The sequence below is a fragment of the Mesitornis unicolor genome, unplaced genomic scaffold (assembly GCF_000695765.1).
Source record: "Mesitornis unicolor isolate BGI_N332 unplaced genomic scaffold, ASM69576v1 scaffold2274, whole genome shotgun sequence".
In the NCBI taxonomy this organism is placed as follows: domain Eukaryota; kingdom Metazoa; phylum Chordata; class Aves; order Mesitornithiformes; family Mesitornithidae; genus Mesitornis; species Mesitornis unicolor.
This window is the reverse complement of record NW_010181857.1, coordinates 28976-54589: the sequence shown is the minus strand read 5'-3', so window position 1 is coordinate 54589 and position 25614 is coordinate 28976. Positions and strand designations below refer to the sequence as shown.

The window sequence follows — 25614 nt, the reverse complement described above, 5'->3', positions numbered from 1 at the left end:
ATGGCTCTTCTTTGTGTTTTAAACAGACTGGTTTTAATATTTGAAGGGTAAGGAGGACTTATGGGGGATTTTTGGGTGTTTTTTGTGTTGGTTTTTTGGTTGTGTGGTATGGGGTTTTTGTTTTTGGTTTGGTTTTTTGGTTGTTCTTTTTTCTTTTACGTCACTCTTCGCCTTAATATAGTCAGGAAAACTGCTTACTCTACAGTACTGCTTTTCTATCTATCATTTTTACATCATGTTTTACCCATTTTGAAAACAAAAAAGCAGTTAAAATGAAAAGGAAGTCCAAAATTATTTTCTCACAGTTAAGAATCTGCAGAAAGTGGAGGGGGCTTTAATTTATTTTCTAGATTAATTTTTTGTTGTTGTGGCTTTCTTTAAATTCTTAGAAATTTATTGTGTAACGCTAGTTGTAGGACATGCACTAATAAGTAATTATTCCTTGCTTGTTTCAAGTATGTTACATAAAAATATAAACATGAAAAATTAAAATGAATTAATTGAAAACTTCTAAAATCTACTCATCACACTTTGTGTAGTGGTGTCTTGTTTTGTTTTTTAAAGGGCAAGGAGAGAATATACGCATACTTTTTCTAAGTATAATTTAGGCAAACGCAATGTATGTGTTTAAAGCTACCTCCATTTTACAGAAGGATTTGTATGCTGGCCTGGGCTATTCCTGAAATACTTGGGGAAAATTCTGCCTTGCGTTTTGTACTAAATGCCATGTTTACTAAAGGATTTCTTGATAACATCTGGTTAATAATTGAAACTCAAGTGTTTCTCGTTACTCTGATAGGTGAAAAACTTGAGGTAGTGAGATGATAGAGTTAGCACAGTGAATTATATGCTTGCAGAGAAATGGAAAGTCTAGGTTTTTGGAGAGGAGGTTTGGGGTTTTTTAGCAGCTTTTGTTTCAGCTTATGGAGAACATAAGTTATTTTGTATACATGCTGTATATACTCTGATATTTTAAGTAAAAGTTCTCTGTACTCTCGCACTTCCTCCCCACCCTCCTGACTGGATCTATTTATCTGTAAATTTCTGTAGTGTTTTTCTGGTATAAAACTACGATTCTAATTAACAAGTTTTATTTTTTGTTGTCAGATGATGATGTACCTGCAGATATGGTTGCAGAAGAATCAGGTCCTGGTGCACAAAATAGTCCATACCAACTTCGCAGAAAAACTCTTCTACCTAAAAGAACAGCTTGCCCTACAAAGAGCAGTATGGAGGTAACTTTTGCTTGTTTGTTTTTAATTGTAAAGTAAATCTTACTGTTTCAAGAATAGGAAGCTAGTAATACTTCTAATAAGTTAACTAACTATTGCATACCTAACTAACTGTACGTAACTAACTCTTCCTCTGCAAGTACCTGAAAGGAAGTTGTAGAGGGGCAGGTGTGGGTCTCTTCTTACAAGCTACAACCAATAGGATGAGAGGAAATGGCATCAAGTTATGCCAGGGGCGGTTTAGGGTAGACATTTAGGAGAAATTTCTACACTGGAAGGGTTCTCAAAGACTGGAACAGGCTCCACAGGGAAGTGGTGGAATCACCATCTTTGGATGTATTTAAAAGCCATCCAGATACGGTGCTCAGGGACGTGGTTTAGAGGTCGGCATGGTAGAGTTAGATAATAGTTGGACTTGATGATCTTAAAGGTCTTTTCCAACCATAGTGATTCCATGGTTCTGTAATGACTGAATTAATTCTTACTTATTTCACTAAAGGGTGCCTCAACTTCAGCTACTGAAAACTTTGGTCATAGAGCTAAACGTGCTAGAGTATCTGGAAAATCCCAGGATTTATCAGGTAATAACCCCATTTTTGTACTTAAAACGGGGTGGGGGTGAAGGGGTGGAGACGTTTTGACTTCACACACACACCCCAAGCAGCACACCTAAACTAACTTTTCCTGTCCTATTATCTCCTCTTCTAACTTACCCTATTCTCCAACTAAGAAACAGCAGTAAAAAACCAACTACAAACTTGTTTTCAGACTTCAAATTTGGAAGTATGATTTTAATCTGATTTTTAGACTGGTCCTTTAGTGTGCCTGCTTCACTGCAGGCATGTTGGTTTGGGATTTGGTTTGGTTTTTTTGTTGTTTTTTTTTTGGTTTGTTTTTGGTTTTTTTGTTGTGGTTTTTTTTTAATTTAATCCTCCTCAAAGTGCTGTGTAGATGTATCCAAGCTACTGGTAGAAGCATTAATGCTGCAATGGTGCAACACTCTGGCTTGGCTTATTTAGCATTTCTCATATGGGTGTTCCTAGATATTTTTTAGAAGTAGTTTTGGTCTGTTATAGCACTTCATTGTGGAGAAAGGGATTGAGTTTGTGTGTTTATAAACAAAATAAATATATATACCTACATGTGTGTACATACTTTGCACACACATACACAGTGTACGTACATTGTATAATAAACACCGACATGCAACACATTTGTATATAATTACATTGTGTGCATATATGTGAGTTTGGTTTTTTTGTGCACACCCACACATTTTTATATATACACACATATATGTATGTGTAGGCACACATGTCCTACTTGTGCTTTTTCTACATAATTTTTCTCTTTCTCTGCTTTTACCTGTTTTTGTCTCCTGACACACTCTTTAGTTCCAGGAGATGTGCTGTCACTTTTCCCTGGAAGATCAACACCAACACTTGCCACCTTCCATTGATGTGGTTTCTGTTGCTTTTCTTGGGTTTTCTCTTAACACTGTGAATTAATACTAAGCTTTGGTCCATTTTTATGGCTTCTGTTGAAGTCTGCTCTTTCCAGCTTCTCACCTTCTCTATAGTGTAGACTTTATCTTTTAAATCCTCTGTATCTTTCCCCCTCTATTTTATTCTCCCATGCCTTTGAATAACTGTTTTAATTTCAGCAGCTGCTGAAGAATCTTTTAACCTCAGATGTACATCCCTGAAATAGTCAGAACCAACTGAATATCAGCCTGTGTCACTCTGCTTCCAGTTTCATTTCCTGATTTGGTATCTGGAGCCCTGTGCGAAGTTGTTTTATCATAGACTCGCTTTCTCCTACCAGTTCTTAGTTTGTCTTCAGGATCATTCACTTTTGATATGTTCTTCATTGTGCTTTAACCCACCTCCTTGCTCTAGTGAAGGTGTGTAACTTTACTCAAGTCCTGTGGTATAAATTACAACATGATTGACATTAATTTCCAAAGGAATTCTCCACACTTTCACTGCACATTCCTTTTGTTACATTTTTGAACTCCTGTGGTAAAAGTACGGAGATTGTGGAGGCTTCTCCAGCATGGAATTACCAGAAGTATTGTAAACAATGATTTTATAATGGTACACTTTAAGATTATATTCAGACTAGTCACAATCTAACAAGGGAGTGTCCTTCTCAACCCATTTTCTATTAATCTCTTTCCCAGTATGGATGATGGTTATTTTTTATTTTCCCCACTGAGTTTTTGGAATTTGTACAAGTATTGATTGTAGTGAGACTTTTTTTTTTTCTGGCTTTCCTTAGCACAGGCAATGATAGATGTTGTGACTGAGTTGTAAGCATGAGATTTTCTGGATTGTCATCAGCAGAGATTGTATATTGTCATCAGTAACATATAGCTGTTTATTTTAGAACTGTACGTTAAATGAAGGCATGGGACTAGAAACATAGGAAAATGTCTTAGTAGAGAACCATTCCTTCTTGTATGAACTCCGAGTTGAGGAAAATTTGGTGGAGATGAAAGGAGAAATGCCAGTAAATTAGAGTTTCCAGCTGGAGTGGTGCTGGTAGTTGGAAAAACAGACACTGATTTTGGAATTAGTGCTGCTGAGGGAGAGTTCCTATTTCAAATTGTAAGCGGGGGTGGGGGGGGCAGGAAATCAGTCTCATACACTGTCAAGAAGAACACATTAGAATTTGGAAATACTGACATGGTTTTTTCTGTGATTTGCAACTGTGTCCTCCAGTGGTCTCTGCAGTGGACAATGAGTTCTTCAATCTTAAGACAGAAGCATTAATGAATATGAAAAAAATTTGATGAGAAAGCAATGCATTATAGAAAATACTAAAATAATTTTTCACTTAAACTCTTCTAAATAGAATACAAAAAAAATTGAAGAAAGCAAAAATCTAAATACAAAAAAAGGTATCATAGAGCTGCGGTTTCACATCACCAAATGACTGGTGAACCTACAAACTCAGCATTTGACATATGTAGAAAACATTTAGAACTTTTAGATCTTACTGATCTAAATATCTGTTTCATTACTAATATAATACTGATTTACAGAAAGATTTAAACTCAGTGTATTCTGACTGTTTCCTTACATTACCTCAATTGTAAATGAATGCTTCTGCTTACCAGGATATTTCAGTCTTCAGTAACACTTGTCTCCTCATGTCATTTTAATCTGGGGTTTCAATCATCTGACGTACACTTCCTTTTGTTTATTACTGCATAGGTTTTTTCCTCTCTTACTTTAGGATCACTACATTTGCATGTCTTATACACTGCAGTTCTTGCTGACTTTTAACCATCTTTGGAAAAGCCATCTTCAGACAAGTAATTTGTTTCTTTTTGCTGGACTACAGAGCTGCAGTGGGTGCTGAAGCTCTGAGTTACTGGATCACTAGTTGATTGTTCTGTACATTAGGTACATGCACAGCTCAGTTCACAGAATTTACTGCCTTTTAACATTTATTTTTTACTTTTCCTACTGCTTTATAAGACTTTTCTAAGAACATCGCATGCCTTCTTTTCTGATATGTTTCTATTTCTTAACAAGGAAATATTTTTACTAAATGCCTCCTTATGGAACAAAAGCTATTTGTCTCCATTTTCTCCACTAAAATGGAAAAAGAAGATATCCATACAGAACATAATTTACAATTAAGGATTCATGGGCTGGCATTCTTGATCTTTGTACAAAGAAGGTAATTCACTTTCAGGCAGCTTTCCCTGCCCTTGGTTTTGGTATTACTACACTAGTTTCTATCTACTGAATTATCAAAATTGAAACTGAATTAGCTTCATGCATGTCCTGTGGAAACAGAATGACATAACCAGCTGTGTTTCTGATTTTCAGTTGTCTAGTATATTAACACTTTATTAAAATCATAAATAGTTCAACTGTCAACTTAGGCTAGGGCAAACATAAAGATTGATGATGGCCTCTTATACTTTGTTATTTTTATTCTTCTCTGGTTTTAACACTTATTTGGAAAACTCAATATTTTTTTTTTTGCAAGAGTATGCATTTCATCCTTAACCTTCACTTTATCAATAGACATAAAACTCTCAGGAGTAGCAGCATGTGAATATTTCTCATTTGGTGGCCATACAAACCTTTAAAACTATTTTGCCTTATTTTTGTAAACTGTGAGGAAGAACATATTGAATGCATCCTTGCTTTGGCTGATTACTAAAAGATACCCAAAATGGGAAGTGCGAATTTATAAAACAGAAGCACAGAGTTTTCTCTTGGACCCAGAGACATTTAAATCTTTGCATTTAGAAAATGCAATTAGTTTTTTCAAATTATACTGGAGAATTCCACCTAGTAATCACTATGTCAATGATTTGAGTGGAGAAATTGTAAATCACCCTTGTTCTTAATTGAGCGGAAGGGCAATTTAAATTAAATCTCTCATTTATATTGGATTTTGGGTAAAGGTGAATGAGGATAGCAAACACCTGTAAAAATCAATCTTCATTTTGCAAGCAGTGCCTAGGTTTCCAAGTAAATATAACTTGAAAAATTGCAGAGGGCGTGGGGTTTATTGTGGATGCTTTTTTTTTTTTTAATTGCAATAAGGTTTTTGACACTTTCAAAGTTGGTCACTGCCACTTGCAGTAAGGAAGCACATCTGGATTTCAGTTTTCAGTTTGAGATAGGACCTAGAGAGGAAAACAGCAGTGTGAACTGTTGAGCAATTGGAGACATTATACCAGTGAACTTTCCTCTTCAGTAAAAAAATTAATTGAGGTCCTAACATATATAAACTTAAAGGAAGAAAAAATTCTGCAGGTTGTTTAGAGAAGGAGTGGTTGTGTTGGGAAGAAGATCAAGTTGTATGCCTCGGGGATTTGCATGTTAAAAGGAGAAGACAGGTCATGGAAGGCTTGTGAGGATTTACTGCCTTGCGTTCACAGTGTCACATTTCAGCTTGCAAGACAGCAGAAGACTCTTATCTCCACATCTGACTGGAAAGCTACCAGGAAAAGATGAATTCAGAAGCAATGTCCAGTTATCCTGTGATGAATTTCACGGGTAATTAGGACTGTAGAGGCTGCTGCCTCTTTGACACAGGAAAGAACCTTTGTATCTCCAGTGGAAAGGATGTTTTTAAAAACCTGCATTGATCATTCATGTAACATTTTTTAGTGATGTCCAGCCATGCTCAGCTTACGGACTGCTGGTATATGCTCCCCAGACTTTAGGCTCCCTAAACATCTCTTGAGCATAAGGCCTTTCCCAGACTACTTGCTCCTTATTAGTTTTGCTAACTTACTGGTTTCAGCCTAGCTTGCAAGTTTTGATTTGTTTTGGTTTTTCTAAATAAGAATTTTTTTAGTCTGGCATTAATAGTACTGTTGCTGAAGGGAACTGTCTTGGCCAGCTTTTGGACATTCCTTCCTGTCTCCTTCCTTGTGCCCATGCTAGCACTTCTGTTGCTTGCAATTATCTGCAACAAGGAGTTGATCCATTAAAAAAAATGAGTTTGGAGGAGGGTGGGTAAAGATGAAGAAAGAAAATCCTGGTTTATTCTGTCCATGATCAGTACTACCGACCTAAAAGATACTTTGGGAGCAAATTGCTATCAGCATATGGAATGGTGAGACTCATCCCTTTTCTACAGCATAGGTTTTAGTTGGATTAAACTGGCATGTATAGCTTACGACTGTAAGCTGTGTTACTGTTGAGAGCAGTCCTCAGTCGGTTGGGTAAATTCTGTCCTAGCATCTTGGAGGAAATTGGTATTTGTGTATCACCAAGGTGACATTCATATAGTGTTGCAACAAGAAACAGGTTCAGGAGAAGTCACTGCAAAGTCAGTAATATTTCACAATTTCTGCTAACTTGTCTGAATGCAAATGTAAGCATGACACCCTGGAGAAACAGCTTCTGTCAGTTCTGTCATAGCACACAGGTTTTGCTGATGTGATCTGGCTACCACAGTTTAGCATCTTTGTAAGAGTCACAGTTCTGGCTCTTGCAGTTCATCTTCTCTCTCTTCTACCTGGCAATAATGTCGTTATTTGTGCTGCTCTGCCCAGGGAAGACTTGGGGCTTATCTTTTCTTGGCATTTGTTTGGTTGTTGGGGGTTTTTTTGTGTGTGTCCAGAATCTCACCTGGAAACTATTTTTTCAGAATGTTACTCCCTCCAATTTAGTACGTCATCTTATTGAGGGTCACTTTAGTCTTCCTGTAGTAGCCAAAAATCACAATCCTGTTGCTCCATACATTCATATGTTCTAGAAAAAAATGAATAATACAAGGAGCATTGCCTGGATGTAATTGCATTATGAATGTAGCAGGAACTTTTAAAGCCTTGCGTACAAAATCCTCTAACCTCTGGAAGCTGTTCTGTACAGTTCTGCCTGAGAAAGAATCCTGAAGACAATATCCAAATAAGTGACCTGTGCTGTGAGGATACCTGCCACAGAAGGGCCTTGTGAGAACACAAACCACAGATGGGGGTTTCCTGTATAAACTGCCATATGTAGATTATGCCTGTGCCCAAGAGCTGGGCTTTAACAGTTAAAGTGCACTCGTGTCTCCACACAACAGTATAGGAATGCCACTTTTGGAAAATATTTGCAGAGATTTTGACTTTGGGACTAGATGATTGTTGTTGTTATTATTGTAATTATTATTTAATTATTTGGATAATGTGGGCTAATTGAGCCACAATGAAGCTAATGGCAGTGACGAGCTGGTATATCTGGAACGGGCACAGTAGCCTACTTAACATCTGCAGTTGTATGCAGATTGATTCCTCCAATAGAAAAGGTGAACTAAAAAGTTTTGAAAGAGGACTTGAAGTCTGTAACTTCTACCTGACTCCAGAGTTAAACATTTTACCTTTTTTTTTGTCTTTAGATTTAGATGAAATGTACTTTAAAAAAAAAAGCTGCTTTGGGACCATTGGCTTTTTAGATGAGAATCTTTCAAATGGCAAGTTGGTGATCTATTTTGGTCAGAATTTTGGCTGGCTAAATATGTCCATAATCTTACATAGATAACTGTTTAATAGCAGCACCCGCAGAACAATATCTCCAGGAGAAGTTGCCAGATGAAGTGGTTCTAAAGATCTTCTCCTACCTGCTGGAGCAGGATCTCTGTAGAGCAGCTTGTGTGTGCAAACGCTTCAGTGAACTGGCTAACGATCCAATTTTGTGGTAAGTGAAAAGCTATTCCTCATTATCTTGAGAAATTCTAGATGTGCTGCATGAGATGCCAGTACAGAAAAAATGAAATGTTGCTTGCAGATAGCTGAATTAAAACCAATTGTGTTTTAATATGGTTCATTTACTTCAGCATTTTTTGATACTTGCAAGTATCTGATTATATGTGTTAAACAGTAAAACTTTTGATTCTCTGGTAGTATAGATACTAGTTAAATAATGGCTGTTTAAAAAAAATCACTGGGGTATTCCTTCAGTAGCCCCTTCTTTCTTTCTTCCCCTTTTTAATCTTTTTCAGGCTTCTGTGGAGATTGTGTTACTTGGCACAAAAGAAGCAACATTTCTTAATGTTTATTTGCAAGTTTTGTCTAGTTTTATGTTGGTGGTTTTTGTTGTTGTTTGGTTTGATTTTCATTTGTTTTGTTTAATGTTTGGCTAATCAGGCTGTTTTTTCCCCTGGGTAATTTTTTAATAAGGGAAGAAAATAGCATAGGTTTCTTGGGGTGGTTTGTTGTTTGTTTTTTTTGTTGTTGTTTTTTTTTTTTAAATAAAGATTAATAGACTAAAAGAAAAAGAATAAAATTTTAGTATAACATCACAAAAATGCCTTTCTTTTTTCCCCTCTTTTTTCTCCCCCTCCTCCTTCCTTTCCCATCCTAAAGACAGTTTTAGGGATGTCTTGCCAGATGAATTACAATTTCTGAGTTTCAGTGGCATCCTGTAAGTCTGGGCTTAATACCAGCAGGCTCAGGCACTGCAATTATTTGTATTTTGATATTAATCAAAAGAATCTGATTGTTGCGTGCTTTGTGTGCTATTTTCTTCTTTTAAGCCACTGTCAACTGGCCACTGATGAAGTATTTTTGAAATACGTTGCATCATTTGTTCTCTGTGAATGCATTTTTTTTTTTAGCCTTTTTTTGGCAAGGTAAAGAAGAGGTGGTGGCATAGTTTGTCTTAAGTTTTGTTATTATTACGTTGTTAGCTTGCAAGTGTTAATGCAATGCTGTGGTTAATATACACTTAGAATCTGATTCCACAAATAGTGTAACTATCTCCTTAAATTTCTTCAGGGAAATTACAGGTTGAAAACTCTTTCACATGGATTATAAAACACATGTCAAGATTTTTCTTAGAAAAGCAGAGAAGTCAGTCCAACAGAAAAATTGTTTTGGAAGTGTTTTAAAGTGGTTGGTACTCATCTTGGTCAAATTCACTGTCACTGGCAAATGCTGCTGGAAAAAACCCAGTTTTTAACATTTGCCGTGTTGTATTAAAATGGAAGAGTAATCAGAAATATATTAATTTTCTTTTCTGTTTGACACGCTCAGGAAAAGGTTGTATATGGAAGTATTTGAGTACACTCGTCCAATGATGCATCCTGAACCTGGTAAATTTTATCAGATTAATCCAGAAGAATACGAACATCCAAATCCCTGGAAAGAAAGCTTTCAGCAACTGGTAACAGTATTATTCATTTCTATTCCATTTCTGAAATGTGGCTGACAATAGTAATTATTTTGGTTTTAGACTTAAGTAAGGTGATGGGACTGAGAAGGTGGGGAGAAATCCTTGTACTGTGTTATGCAATAGGTGGATATCTGAGGTCATTTCCCGTTTTGAGGCACACTTTAGGGAGACACATCATGGTAGAGTGGAGTGCTCAAGCATTCAGCTCTTCTGTCTTTGGTTTTCCTCATGTTTTGCATCCCTGAAAATCTGAGGCTCGTAAATAAACTTCAAATGTATTGTGGTTGTCATCATGTATTATTAAACTAGTGTGCATGCTCGATATCAGATTCATATGCATCTTCTTTTAGTTAACCAAACAGTATATTGATAGTATCACTTGAGCTTAAATAATAATTTACAGCTGACGTGACTGGAGTTAAACCCCCTACCTTTAAGACATGTTAATGAACCTCTAATCCGAACTGTCAAAGGTATTGTAAGAATGGCTGGGTGTGATAACTGAAATAATATCAAGGTGAGTGTGTTTATTATACAGTACTGTGTGTAATTGGTTAATGAAATTCTGAAGCTTGTTGAGGACAAATAGAAGCCAGTTCAAGTTTCTTCAGTACTCAGTCAGAAGTGTGTATAGGTATAGGATTCTTTTTTCCTCAACATACAAGTGCAGTTTGTTTTGTGGCAAGCTGCTAGAAAATCAGAAGATGGACATAAGAACATCTGTTATGGAGTGGATAAGATCTGTGAAGCTTTTCAGTCACTTCAAAGGCTTCTGGCTGTGTAAGTAGGTTGGCTTGGTTCAGTTGATCACTCTTTTAGGCTCAGACCTTTATTGGTGTCACCATTTCAAATTGTGTGCCTAATATGGGAGGTCAGAATATGATTCTTAGTTCCTGGAACAAACTGATGTCAGGAAATGGCTTGTTAATGAGATGATTAGTAAATCTTTTGGCTGTGCATTCAGATCCACCTACCTGCAGTCTTACAAACTATTTTTCTTGTTTCAGTACAAAGGAGCACATGTAAAGCCAGGTTTTGCTGAACACTTCTACAGTAATCCTGCAAGATACAAAGGAAGAGAAAATATGTTGGTATGTTTCTAAAGCTGTTCTTAAGAATATTTCTGTATTTTTGCATGGATATTTATCTCTAAACCTTGACCCTTTTCTTCTAGTACTATGATACCATTGAGGACGCTCTTGGTGGAGTTCAAGAAGCTCATTTTGATGGGCTTATCTTTGTTCACTCTGGTATATATACGGATGAATGGATATATATAGAATCTCCAATCACCATGATCGGCGCAGGTATTTAAACCGAGAGCATCTTTGTCTCAAAGTGACTTATGATTTAATTACAAACACATTCTGTATTAAATATCCAGTATAAATCCCCGTATTTCTTCATCAGCCTAGTAAATAAGTATTTCCTGTGTAAGTGTCACTAACTAAAAATGCTAGTGCTTCACTAAAAGATGCTTCAGACTGACGTACCGTTGTTGTCTTGTTGGTTCTTGGAATAACATTTCTATCTTATTTCATTAGGAGAAAAAAATTGAATTTGTCAGAAAGTATACTTGGTTACATGACTACAGTTGAAATTTTCAGGTGGTTCTTATCAAATTTGTTTATATATAACTTATCTCCAGAGTCGAATCCAGCAGTACAAGCAAGCCCAAATTAGTATCTGTCCCATATTCTTCAGAATTGTAATTCCATCTCAAAGAAGGAAATGAGAGCATCCAGTGGAAAGATTCTGAGACTGGAGGTTTTCTTTGTTTCACAACTGTTCCTCTAAAGGAGAACCTTTATGGAGAAGGAAATAAGCCTTTCACAATAAGAAAGGTTTAGCAAGTAAATATAATATATACTTTTATTTTTAAGATGTGGAATTTAGTCAGTCTTAATGTTTGATAAAGATCTTGGTTAAGAGGTCTCAGACCTCTTACTCAAGTGGTGACCCAAAAATTAATTGCCTGCTGCCTGCTTTTCCTGAGATGCTGTCTGTCTGGGTTGGATTTTTGCTTGGTTGGTTGGGTTTTTTTGGGTGTGTGGTTTTTGTTGGTTTGCTTGGGTTTGTGTTTGGGTGGTGTTTATATACCTATGTACACATATATATTTTTTTTTTTCAAGTTCCTCTTTTCAGGTATCTCTCTTTTCTACTTACCAACTGTTCTGTTCTTGATTGAGCCTATTCTGGCACTTCTTACTGGGTTTTGCAGCCTTGGCAGTGAGAATGGTTTTGAGCAGTGCACAGCCAGGTTGTTCCAGTGTTAGTCTTAAAACTTATCCCTGCAGATCTGCAAGATGCCGCTGCATTAGTATGTTAGTTTGTTGATTCATGACTGTTTCTGAAGCTAACATCCTGAACACACTTGCAGTGCTTTGGTTTGTGTTGTGGAGAGGTTTTGGAGCACAAACTGGATTCCTTTCGGATGAGACTAATCTGAGACATGTTCCTGGAATACTCTTATTGCACTCTAGTAGTCAGTGAACATTCAGTGAGAGGGACCAGGCCAGGACTAGTCCAAAGTCAGGGTCTGCTTTACCCTCCTGGTCCTGCAATGCATGTGGTGTGGACGTCTGATCCTCAGCAGTGTTTCACTCTGTAGTAGCACTCCTGTTATGCTACAGCACTTGCTACTGCAGATGTGGCCTTAGACAAAATACCCCCAGCTTCTCTGTCTCATAGGGCATAATATTAATAGATGCCAGTACAAATAGAGCAAGTCATATTCGTGAAGTGTTTAAAATCCAGAAGAAACTCTATCGGTGCTACCCTAAGGTATAAAATTTCTCAATTACTTCATGAAACTTGAAACGACATCTTTGATATCTGGTTAAACTTCTGCACGTTCTCTGGCTCTTTTTAAGTTTTGAAATGGCCCCTGCTTTCCCTTCCACTGGAATTAAGTTATTCAGAGAAACAGTTATCTTAACTACACTTCTTTAAAAGCAAGGGATCTGCATTGTGTATTTTTGTAACAGAATGGCTGTCTTGGGGAACAGAACCTCCAAGAAGAATCCAGAAATGCTAGATGTATTTATATTTCAGTCTCTGGCGCTGCTGACTCTTCACTTCCTCAGACTTTCTCCACTGAATGGTCAGTGACATTGTAGAGGGAGTCAATTTTCATTTGTCTAGAAAAGAAAACAAATTAGAGCGAACCACTAAGCCTTGGAGAGCTACCTCTTCTGTGTTCACTCTGGCATGCTTTTCAGAGTGGTAGGATTAAGGCAGCACCAAATCTCTCCACAGTTCTACTCAAAATTTCTTTAATAGTTTCTTCTGCTGACTTCTGAAGAAGCACAACGTTATTAGAAAGGCAGCTTTGCATACTTGAAGCTTTGAAGAAGCTTCCGCTTTCTCCTATAAGAAAAAAATTCTTACAGAATAATACCTGGTATTCTGGTTTTGTTGTTCTGTTTAATTTGGAGGTTATTTATTTCTTTCCTTAAATCTGTGGGGAAGGGGTCAGGCTCAGAAGGAAGCCTTTGGAGGTATAGTTAGTACTGTGGTTTTCCTTAACTGTCAAGCAAGAAGCAAGAGTAGAGGTCCTGTAAGGAAACTGATGCATCTGTTTCAGTGGACAGAAACACCTATGAATTTCTTACAAGAGATCTATTTTCCAGGGTTGGGAAGGGTTGTCAGATTACTGCAGGAATACAAACCTTCTGTGAAGAGCTCATCTTGCTCATGACAGAAAACCTCTCAATAGCCGAGTTTCAGCAGTTGCACTGACATGCGTCTTGCTCTGAGAATCTTCACTGAATATGCATTTTTTTCTGTATTTTAGGAGATACAGCTTTTACTTTTTTCTCTTTATTTTTCATTTGATTTAAGTGATGCGCAAGTAAGTGAAATAAAGGATTTTCCAATCAAGAAAACACATCAGTAAAAACAACAGGAAGCCTTATTATAATTTTAAGGGTAGGAAAATACAAAATGCCAAAGTATGTTATAATTAGGTATTTTTTTTACTTTTGAGTGGAAGAGAACTTTCACATGCCTAAACTCTTCTTTAAATACCCCTTCTGAATCTTTGAATTGAAAATTATATTTTAGACTGGTTTAGAGCTGTTTTCTTCACTGTAGATTTTATAGACTGCAAGATCTAAAAGGGACCTTTGCATTTTTTGCCTGATACAATTGAGCAGGGTCACAATTATTTCCTGCAGAATCTAGTTATTTTTCTATTAATGCACTAAAAAGTGAAAGTGTTTTATTCCTTTTAAGGAATAAAAGAATTCTGAGGCAATATCCAGTTCATTTTGTAATTGTTTAGGCAATCCATTATCATAGGCTTTCTGTTAAATTATTTCTAAATGGTCTCATCTTGGTCCTTAAACTGAGCATGAATTTTGATCCCGTGGAACATGACTCCCTTAGACTTTAGCAGATAGACTTCTTGGGAGCTATGCTTTGCTTTATTACAGAATTAGTGGCCTTTTTTTTCTTTTTTCTTTTTTTTTTTCTTATACTGGTTTCTCTCCTGCATTGGTCTAGGCTGACAGCTGAAATACAGCTATTTCTCTAAATAATACTTTTGCAAAGATTCAATAGGATGTTGCAGAGAATTTCTTTGATGCATTTAGAGTGAAAGCAATGCTTAAGCAAGTCCCTTTCTCTTTTCAGCCTTTTCCTGGGGGGTATCTAAATTCAGTGGTCTTACGAATTGGCGTGTTTCATCATGGGCATTCTAGGACCAATCAGACTTGGAGACCTGTAGAGCAACTCCTGTGCTGAGAGGAAGGAGCTGCCTGTAGAGAATTTCATCCAAGTGCATAGCAAACACCTCCAAGCACAATTCCACAAATCTCTCTGCTTTGTTTGATAGTGTTTCAGAACATCCAATTTGAAGTAGAATTTTTCTTTACCCTCCCTAAGAGTGGAACGCAATTCTGATATTCATTTATGGCCCTTTTATCCCCTGTTAAGGTCTCCATTTATTTTCTGGTTTTGGTTCGCCTGCAATACTGTGGTGCCATTCTTTCTCAGCTGTTGAAGTGTACTGATGTGCATATGACAGTGTATTTGCACCATGGTGAAAAACAGTTAATTATATAGAAATGTTTCCAGGCCATAGAAAAATATTTTGTATCATGTCACAAGTCCTCATTAAAGCCTCTTCTAGCTGTTATCTAGTACTAAGCAAATAGTGGCATGAAGAAGAGCTAAACTACCTTAAAATATGTGCAGCTCTGCAGTAATGAAAGCAGAGATCTGGCTTTTTGATAGTGAGGGCAAGCTGGATAGTGATTTAAATGTGGCTTCTGACTGGTATCTTTCTGCTTGAGTTATAAAGAACAGGACATACCACTTGTCTGTACTGGTGTCAACAAACAGAAAAAGATCTGCTCCTGTGAAATCGTGTGTGTGGGCTCTTCAATAAAATACAGAGTTTGGGTCAAATATGTGGTAACGCTCTTATGTCTTGAGCGGGGAATGGTTTGAAATTGCTATCAGATAAGTTATCTGCTATAATATGTGAAACTTCCATATTTACATTTCATGTACTGAGGAAGGCTTCTTCTGGCTTGCATATTTGATGTGCAGATTTGAATTGGACAGACTATCTTGCTCGTGAATGAGTGTCATTGAATTTATACCAGTGTGAGACTGTTGTCAATGTGTGCTCCCTCTGCTGGCTGTTGCTATACCAATATAAACACTTCCTTCCCTTGGATTAAGGATAAAGAATAGAGCAGAGCCTTGCTGTTTACACAGGAAATCAAATTGCAGATCATGGGAACTTGCAAATGAACCATTTTGAAACCTTCTGTACATACGTTGAGAAGTGTAGTTCAATCTGATTTTACAGTATTTTCTTGTAAAGAATAGCTAGGATATAAATTGAAAACTCTGAATCTTACATTTGAGAGGTGTGAGGAGGTCACTTGTAGGTCATGAGCAGATTACAAAGTAGTTTTTTAAATTGGTTCAAATTGGGGGTGGAATGTATGCATTTAGCTTTAATAGAAGAGCTTAGAATACCAAAATAAATTGTATGTAGTAACAGAATTACAGTCTCTCTCGACGAGTATCTGTGTTTAAACTGTTAGTTCAGTTCGTAATAAGTAGTAGTCAAAAACTAGCTGTGTACAAGAGAAGATTTTTCTCATGGTACTAGATATGAAATGGTGCAAGATTATCTCAGTTACAGACTAGTTTCTTCATTGTCTTTTGAAACCTTCTGTTGTAAGATTCTTCCAACATGAAGACTATTTATGTGTCAAAAATAGCTTTCATTTTCTTTTGTTGCTTTGAGCAGAATCCTGTAAGTCTTTTGAGTTTTTTTTCCTCAGTGGCATAAACTAAGACTTAATATATATCTTTTACAGCACCTGGAAAAGTAGCAGATAAAGTTATAATAGAAAACACTAGAGATTCCACCTTCGTTTTCATGGAGGGTTCTGAAGATGCCTATGTTGGATATATGACAATCAGGGTAAGAATCTCAAACTTGAGTAGAGCTTTTTAAAAGTTCATTTTATTGCCCAAGCAATTAAATAAATACTACATTTCTGTTTTGTCTATCTTCTTTCAGTTCAACCCTGATGACAAATCTGCTCAGCACCACAATGCACACCACTGCTTAGAGATTACCGTGAACTGCAGTCCAATTATAGATCACTGTATTATTCGAAGTACTTGTACAGGTTAGTGGGCTTTTTATTGTTTGAAATTAATGCCATGTTTAAAGTTATTAAACTAACTGAGGCATGTAGAAATGACACACAAATTGATTATGATGACTGTTGGCATATCTCATTTTTTGATGCAAGTGGTTGATACAGGTCTGCAAGCCTTGTTTGCCTTGAAATGGCATTATTACAGGGACTTCTTTATGTCCAAGACCTTTGTGATAATGTCCTTGGTCTTCAGTTTGAATCAGTTTGGACTCTGAACATTTAGTGACAGTTTATATAAATTCACTTTGTTTTGGTATATACAGTTGTTGGCAGGAGGGGGCATTTGAAGGGGGGCGCACACGGGACTTTTATATTAGGTTCATTGCAATACGCAGTGTTGAGATTGATAACGTTAAGGGAGTCATGAGCTGTCGGTGCTAAGCTGAGTTTGCTTTATTGTCAAGAGTGGAATGATTTGACATACTCAAAGTATGAGTTCCTAACTGTACAGGCACAAGAATGCATAGTCTGGAAAGTTAGACTCATTTCACCATCGGAGATAATGAGGAATTTATACTGCCAGATTTGAGGAACATTAGTAGTCTGGATTCAGGGAAAAGAAAGTTCAGAGGCAGTGGAAGTGAGGCTGGATGGCAGTTTACAGTCATTGGTAGGAAGACACGGCAGTTCACAGTCACTGGACACAAGACATGGCAGGTTTAATGTGTTCAGACACAACCAGATGAAATAGAGTTGTAGTGTCAGATAGAAGAGGTACAGGAGAATCAAGATATTGAGCCTTTCCACAGAAATGGCAGTACGAACTTCATATACTTAGGTTTCCCTAGTGAAATGGAATGGATCTACACAGCAGGCTGTGCATAAATGTTGCTCAGCTCAATATAAAGGCAAGGAAACAAGGAGATCTTGATGTTAAAAACTACCCTTTTCTGGTACAAACTATGGAGGAGGGAATTTTGCAGGGGACTGTAATAAGAACAGTGGAAGGATTCCTTGTCTATGCCTTGTAGAGGAAGGTGAGCTCTTTCTTGGACATTTTCGGCTATAAAACACTACTTCACTTTTGGTCAAGGCAGCTCTACACTTTGCATCACCATCTGTTTTATTGGAGACCTATCAGCTAATATGTGCAAGTGCTAAAAATGAAGAAAGAATAAAGGACAGTTAGCTGCTCTTAGTGTCTTTATTTCTTTGTTTAATGCTAAATACTGGGAAATGGAAGTATATAAAGAAAATCTGTTCTGAAAGTCCCTACATACCAATACTGGGGACCCTCATAGCAAATGAGAGGAATTAGATTTGTTTCTTGGACCACATTCAGCTTGGTTCTAAAAGTAGTTTGAAGAGCTGCATGGCTTCATATTGAAACGTGTGCTTAGATAAGCTAGTAGATCTTGATGTTTTTGAGAGTTGCTTATTCAAATTAAACTTTGATAATTTTTTTTATTATGGAAGACTGTTTCTGAGAATTTTGAGAGTTTCTCCTGTTTGATACTTTGGATTTCTGATTGATTGCTGCATTGAATTGTTGCTTCTCTTCTCCAGAGTTAAAATTTCTGATCAATTTTGGAGGCTATGTGTAGGCTATACTATCATCACTTACTGATTATTAATTTTTATTGACTTTTCTAATCCTACCAAGTCTTGCTATAACCTACTCGGGAAGTACTGAGTGTGTGTAAAAAGGGAGGAAGAATGGCAGTCTGCCAGAAAAGACATTTACTGTTTCCAAGTCAATGACAGCTCTGAAATATTAATCCATAAACATTCAAAATCTCTTCCCTACCACATTCTTGATACCTTTCTCTACATCTCCTAATTGCATTAAAGCATATTTCTACATTATGTCATATATGAAAGTTCTTAACGTATGTAATATGTAAAGATGGGAGCTATTTAAGTGCGAGTGATTTAAGCTGGAGGTCTCTTGCTGCCAGCCCATAGCATCTTTGAAATATATTTAAATAAAGTTTAAATGGCAAGATTCTGAGCCTAGAGGTTCTATTGCATCCATTGTAGAGGAAATGTGTATTAGTCCTCACCTCAACAGGTAATAGTAGTAGTGTTTATGGCAATGTGCCTTTTTAAAAGTATTGCTTAAGTGTGTGCAATCATTATATTCTAAGTAAACAAAATAAAGCCTAAACTAGTATATGTGCTTGGTACTCTTAAGAGAACCAATTTTACACAATCAATAATGAAGTCCAGTGAATTGAGTCAGAATAAAGATTACTTTCATTTAAATAAGCAAAATGTGATGGAGATATGCTTTTAGAACATCACACTGGGTTCCCAAAAATCCACAGTTCCGTAGTGGCAGAGGAAAGAGGAGTGAAAGCATTTATGAAATACAAGAGGTGAAAAATCATTAGCAATTAATATAAATAGGAAACGAGGAATTACAGGAAACTGTGGGAACGAGCACCTCCCCACCCCCCAGAATACAAACACCCCAACAAAATAACCCGCTACCACCCTAAAAGAACTTGAATAAACAGGATAAGTTATAACATCTATCTGGAAGAGACAGTGCATGTGTCTTGGGGAACAAAGGGAGCTTTAGCAGTGATGCTGATCCATCATAGAATGGCAGAATTTGAATGGTAAAGTGTTGTGTAATTTTTGTTCCATATTTAATGGGAATAGGCAGGATTGATAAATGACCTCATACCCTAGGGGGATAATGAAATACTTTCCACTCCTGACAGTAACCGTCGATAAGGTTAAACAGCTGTAAAAATAGACATTCTAAAATCATGCAGGAGTTTAAAAAAACTAGCCAAGAAGTCTTCTGGGCTTCTAGAATGTATCACCAGTAACTTGAAACCTGGGTGAGATGGTGTAGGTCCCTGGGGGGAGTGGCATGGGGGAGACTAAACCCAATGAAGAACACCAAGTCTATTGATCCTGGGTAGAATATTGAGATATAAGTGTGGGGATTTGGCCAATTGAGAATTTACAATTTAAGACTGAAGCAAATTAATATGTATTTACAGAAAGTTATAATGGTTGCATCACACAGTTAGTATTTTTTATTACTTTCTTTGACTAAAAGAAGAAAGCAGTCCTGGTATAATTACTTAGATCCTTGAAAAATATTTGACTTCAATGTATAACGCCTTAAAACATTAGAATTTTACAGAATTATCAGAGCACTTATTAAATAGATGAAAAATAACTCTCAAGATAATTATAAATGGCTTTTTTTGTGGCTATTTCGAAGATGACTTCTTGACTTTAAGCCACTTTATCAGTGACTTACAGAGAAGAAATAAAATGCATCTCGACAAGACTTGTTGACAATTAAGTCTTAGGGTATTATAAATAACCAGGAGGATGGGTAGTTATGCCCTTTTTGGAAGGTGGGCTCTCAGATATTCACATTAGTGGGAACAAGTGTGAAGTTAAACACACAACTCGCCTTTAAGTGATAATCCCCTCTCCTCAGAAGCTGGATTCCTGGGGAAAACTTAGTCATTGCAGGTAAACAGCTAAATATGAGCCTTTGTGTAGCTGAGTGGCCAAAAGAAATGATGTGGTCCTTGGTGATACCTGTGGGAATATTGAGCGGAACTACAGAAACTGTATTACGCCTCTGCTTAGTCCTGCTTCAGAATAAAGTGCTTCTTTCTGGTGTCCATAGCAACATGTTGAAAATTTAGAGACAGTTCAGTGAAAGTCCTAAAAGATTAAGCAGAAGAATTTGGTTGTAACAAAAAACCACACTGACTGCAATTTGTTACTTTATCAAGGAAAAGGCTGAAGGAGTAAATTGCTTGCACTGAATATGTGCGTGCATTGCATATGGCATACACTGGAATAAAGAGAACTAGTAACTGGGTGCTAAAGGTGGAGGAATTCAGATGAGCAATTATTGTGTAAATTAACAGGGCAACAACTCTGTAACCAGCTAACAAGCTTTATGGTGGTTTGTTAGCTGTTGAAAATACTCAAATCAAAATTAAATGTGTTTCTAAAAGAGATGTGCTGAAGTTCCTGCTACTAGAATTGAAGCAGGAATTAATTTAAGGAATTATTATAGCCTGTATTATTCATAAAGTCAGACTAGACAATCAAAATAATATCTTTGGGATTTTAAGGACCAAAAAAAAGCTGTGTAAATGAGTCTATGAATTATTAAAGTATAGTCTTTGTGGTACTATGCTGGAAGGCAGTATGAAAACTTATTAATAGAGCATGTTCTGGCTTGCTTATTTAGTGATGTTTAATTGCAGGAAAGGGGTGTGTTACATAGGCCAGATACCCTGAGATTAGGGTATCACTATGAATCTGCCATTGGTTTTTAGTGACTGCAGAAAATCATGTTTTCATATTTGGAGTTCAGGGAATTGAGCTGATCTGATGAAGTCCTGACCAGTTTGAGTCCTAGTTGCCTTAAAAGAGATTTTTCCTGGGTAACGGTATGGTAGCTGAAATCATTCAAGGAGCTGCAGCAAGGAGCTTTGTATTTCAGCTGGGAATAGACCTGTTGGTTTCTCATGTGTAGTTCCGTACTTGAGCTTGTGCTGTTGTCTCTTGCTCACCTTTAGTTAGACAGTGTGTGTGTATGCTACAAAATGATTGTGTTTGGGCTCTTTGAAGTACTGGGTTATGAAAGTTTAAAGGGAAGTAAAATAAGGCAGTAATTAGCATAGAATTTCATTATATTTTTGTTGTCCTTTGTCTGTTGTGAACAGTCAGTATACAGTATACATAGGGGAAAAAATGAGTGAGAATTTTATAAGCATGAATTATTATATGAACTAATGTCTGTTCTGGCAATCATATGCAGCTGCATAAGCTTGGCAGAGTGATTTTTAAAGCAACTCCTACCTTGTTTTTTGGTATCCGCAAAACAACGATATTAGTATTTTTCTGCCTGTGGCTTGCAATGCTTTGGCACTATGCGTGACGAATCTTTTTAAAATATCAGTTCACGCTAACTTTTCTTGCAAAAGCACTGCCAGACTATTTATACATAGCCTGTGCTTTGAAGCTATGGTAACTGTGCTGTTTTCTTCCAGTTGGCTCTGCAGTATGCGTTAGTGGCCAGGGAGCTTGTCCTACTATTAAACACTGTAACATCAGCGACTGTGAAAATGTTGGACTTTATATTACAGACCATGCACAGGTATTTTTCAATATAATTTTCTTTACTTTGATAGAATTGTTTACTGTTCTTGTTTCTGATCTTAATTTACATTTTATTTCCCAGGGAATATATGAGGACAATGAGATCTCCAATAATGCGTTAGCAGGGATTTGGGTTAAAAACCATGGAAATCCCATTATCAGACGGAATCACATTCACCATGGACGTGATGTTGGAGTTTTCACTTTTGACCATGGCATGGTAACATATATGTTTGGGTTTGGTTTATTTTCTGAAGAAAGAAATACAGATGTTGTATAACTAAAGCCTTAGCTTTTTGCCCATAATTTAAGAAATGTTTGAAAAAACATGCTTTTACATGTGAACAGATATTGAGCAAGATTTTTTGCAGTTGATTGGCAGCCTGTTACATTGAATTATGTTAGTGACAGAGTACCTCTTGAAATGGGATATAAATGGTAGGCTTACATTTATTTACACTATCGCTTCATTCTTTTTCCCTTGAAATAGAACAAAAAATAAGGTGCTGGAAGATTTAAAAATTAAATAGAATGTTCTGTGGGGACTTACTCAGTCTTAATGTTAAATCTGTGAAGCACAGAGCATGTCCAACTTCTCTGGGAAGAGGACTTTTCTAGCGCGGAGTTAGTTGTGGAATTTTAATGCAGTATTTTGTTTCAGAATTCAGGCCTTCTTTTATAAAAATGTTTGTTTCTGTGGGATGAAGGTGATAACTTCCATGTACGTGTAAATTAGTGAGTAATGAGTTTGCATAGCCCTTGAAATAGAGTGGAATTTTGCCACTGAAATAAAGGATTATTATCTGCTAATTTGTTTTAGCAAAATATTCTGCATGTCTTCCAAACAGTGCCAAATTATTGTTTTTCCTGCTTGAATGATGAAGTCCCGTTTCCCCCGTCCAGCTAGCAAAATGTGCAGTTTTCTTCTAGTCAGTCCTAAAATGGCAGATCTTTAAGGAATCTTTCCATAGAGTTCAGGAGCTCTCGGTCCCCAGGTGTAAGAAATTGGGAAAGGAAGGCTGTTATGGATGAGTTGAGACCTGCTGGTTGAACTAAAGGGCAAGAAGGAACTGCACAGGCAGTGGCAGCAGGGACGGGTATCATGGGAAGAGTACAGGGACACTGCTTGGTTGTGTAGAGATGGGATCAGGAAGACCAAAGGTACAGATGGAGCTGAACTTTGCAAGGGATGTGAAGAATAATGAGTGCCTCTGCAGGTATGTCAGCCAGAAAAGGAAGATCAAAAAGTGTACCCCCTGTGATGAGCAAGACTGGCAAACTGGTAGCAACAGATGAAGAGAAGGCTGAGGTACTCAGCAACTTTTTTTTGCCTTAGTCTTCACTGGCAACTTCTTGTCCCATGCCTCTGGAGTGGATGGGCTGCAAGATGGGGACCAGGGGAGCAAAGTCCCTCCCATTGTAAGAGAAGATGAGGTTTGTGACCACCTGAGGAACATGAACACACATATAAGTCTGTGGGACCTGACAAGATGCATTCTGGAGTCCTGAGGTAATTGGCTGGTGTAGTTGCCAAGCCACTCTCCATGAGAAGTCATGGCAGTCAGGTGAAGTCTGTGATGACTGGAAAAAGGGAAACATTGCACTCATTTTTAAAAAGGGTAAAAAGGTGGACCCTGGGAACTACTGACATGTCAGCCTCATAGAAGCTCTGCTAAGCCACGTGGAGGATAGAGAGGTGATTTCCACCCAGCATGGCTTCACCAAGGGCAAGGCCTTCTGTGATGAAGTGACTATGTCAGTGGACAAGGAAAGAGCTACAGATGTAATCTATCTGGACTTCTGTGAGGCCTTTGTCATGATCCTCCACAGCATCCTTCTCTCTAAATTGGAGAGATGTGCATTTGATAGGTGGGCTGTTTGATAGATGAGGAATTGGTTGGACAGTTGCATCCAGAGGGTAGTGGCCAACGTCTCAATGTCTAGATGGAGGTTGGTGACAAGTGGTGTCCCTTGAGGGTCTGTATTGGAACCAGTTCTGTTTAATATCTTTATCAATGACATAGACAGTGGGATCGAGTGCACCATCAGTGAGTTTGCAGATGACACCAAGTTTAGTGACGCAATTGATGCACTTGAGTGACAGGATGCCATCCAGAGGGAGCTGGACAGACTGAAGAAGTGAGCCCGTGTGAACCTTATGAGGTTCAACAAGGCCAAGGGCAAGGTCATATACCTGCGTTGGGGCAACCCCCAGTATCAGTACAGGCTGGGGGATGAATGGATTGACAGCAGCAATGCTGAGAAGGACTTGGCGGTACTGGTAGATGAGAGACTGCACGTGAGATGACAGTGTGCACTTGCAGCCCACAAAACCAACCATATCCTTGGCCGCATCAAAAGAAGCGTGGCCAGAAGGTTGAGGGAGGTGACTCTGCCACTGTACTTGGCTCTGGTGAGACCCCACCTGGAGTACTGCGTACAGCTCTGGAGACCTCTGTACAGGAAAGACAAGGATCTGTTGGAGTGGGTCCAGAGGAGAGCCATGAAGATGATTAAAGGGCTGGAGCACCTCTGAAGAAGGGCTGAAAGAGTTGGGATTGTTGAGCCTGGAGAAGAGAAGGCTCCGGGGAGACCTTAGAGCAGCCTTTCAGAACTTATAGTAAGGGGGCTTGTAGGAAATATGGGGATAAACTTTTTAGCAGGGCCTGTTGTGATAGGACACAAGGTAATGATTTTAAACTAAAAGAGGGTAGATGTGGCCTAGACACAAGGAAGAAATGCTTTGATATGAGAGTGGTAAAACACTGGAACAGGTTTGCCATAGAGGTAGTAGATGCCCAATCTCTGGAAACATTCAAGATCAGGTTGGACGAGGCTCTGAGCAACTTTGTAGTTGAACATGTCCCTGCTCTTTGTAGGGGTGTTTGACTAGATGACCTCTAAACGTCTCTTCCAACTCAAACTATTCTGTGATTCTATGAAAATTACACATAAAAAGTACAAAATGTGATTAGATATGGTGAACTAAATGTCGAACTACGTAAGGGATGCTGAAGTTAATACTACTCACTGTTAGATCAAGTGTAGAGTTCAAAGCCAACATGATTTCAGACTCACTTTTACCTTCACAAAGGTACCACAGAATTTTATTATCTTGCTATAGGCATTGGATACTGCAGGATGCAATTGCGTATAACTTTGGTAATAGGGAATAATAAACTATATCGTCAGTTGCTTTTGAGGGTTGCATTTGTACAAGTGCTATAGGTGAACAGGAACCTCTTCTCTTGTGCTGTGCTGCTGCTGTATTGAAAACCTTGCTGTAGCAGGCTTGATTTCAGAATGCTGCTGAGGAAGGAGGTGGTCAGCCAAACCAGTGCGTGTTTCCCCTACTCTGGCATTCTAGTGCATAGCCCAATCCATTTATTTTGCTACTAGCCTTACTACCTGACACACTTCTTGCCTAGCTGTGGCTAAATATATGCTAAGCCTGTTCTTTGGCAAGACCATAATTAGACCGGGTATGTTATATCCATGGATGTTTTTGGTAGGTAAATGTCTTTTATCACATAAGTAGTAGTTTTGGTGGTAGATCTTACTTAGTCCCTAAGACAGACAAATACAACTTGTAAAACACTTGTAAATATGCAAGCATTAGACTCTCATGGCTTTGACAAGTTGTGAAAGATGAGTCCCAAATCACACTTTTTCAGACAAAGCTTGGATGTAGACTAGACCTCTGTTTTCTTACTCCGGTTTTCTCACCTTAACTTCTGATCTTTGAATCCACTGTTCTTTCCATATCCCTCATGTATTTCATTTTGCAGTCTCACCCCTCTTCCAATTTAGTCTGTCCAGAGGTCTGACTACAGTAGACATTCATTTTTAACTTACTCATTCAGCGCTTGCTCCAAGGAAACTATAGTCCACCATTTTAAAATAATCTTATTCCTAAATAAAATGTTTATTAATTCTGGTACTAAATTGCTTTATCTTTCC

At 37.7% G+C, this 25614-nt stretch overlaps 1 protein-coding gene across 1 annotated transcript in view; it reads left to right on the top strand.

Annotated features, from left to right (window-relative positions):
* The first annotated feature begins 1112 nt into the window (after window positions 1–1112).
* Window positions 1113–25614, top strand: part of FBXO11 (F-box protein 11) — a 39885-nt gene continuing 15383 nt past the window's right edge. The window contains exons 1-10 of the mRNA XM_010183550.1: window positions 1113–1235; window positions 1732–1813; window positions 8248–8392; window positions 9730–9859; window positions 10876–10959; window positions 11043–11175; window positions 16210–16316; window positions 16416–16527; window positions 21546–21652; window positions 21737–21874. Coding sequence (XP_010181852.1) covers window positions 1128–1235; window positions 1732–1813; window positions 8248–8392; window positions 9730–9859; window positions 10876–10959; window positions 11043–11175; window positions 16210–16316; window positions 16416–16527; window positions 21546–21652; window positions 21737–21874 — 1146 coding nt within the window. The 5' untranslated portion in view covers window positions 1113–1127. The remainder of the gene's footprint in view (window positions 1236–1731; window positions 1814–8247; window positions 8393–9729; window positions 9860–10875; window positions 10960–11042; window positions 11176–16209; window positions 16317–16415; window positions 16528–21545; window positions 21653–21736; window positions 21875–25614) is intronic.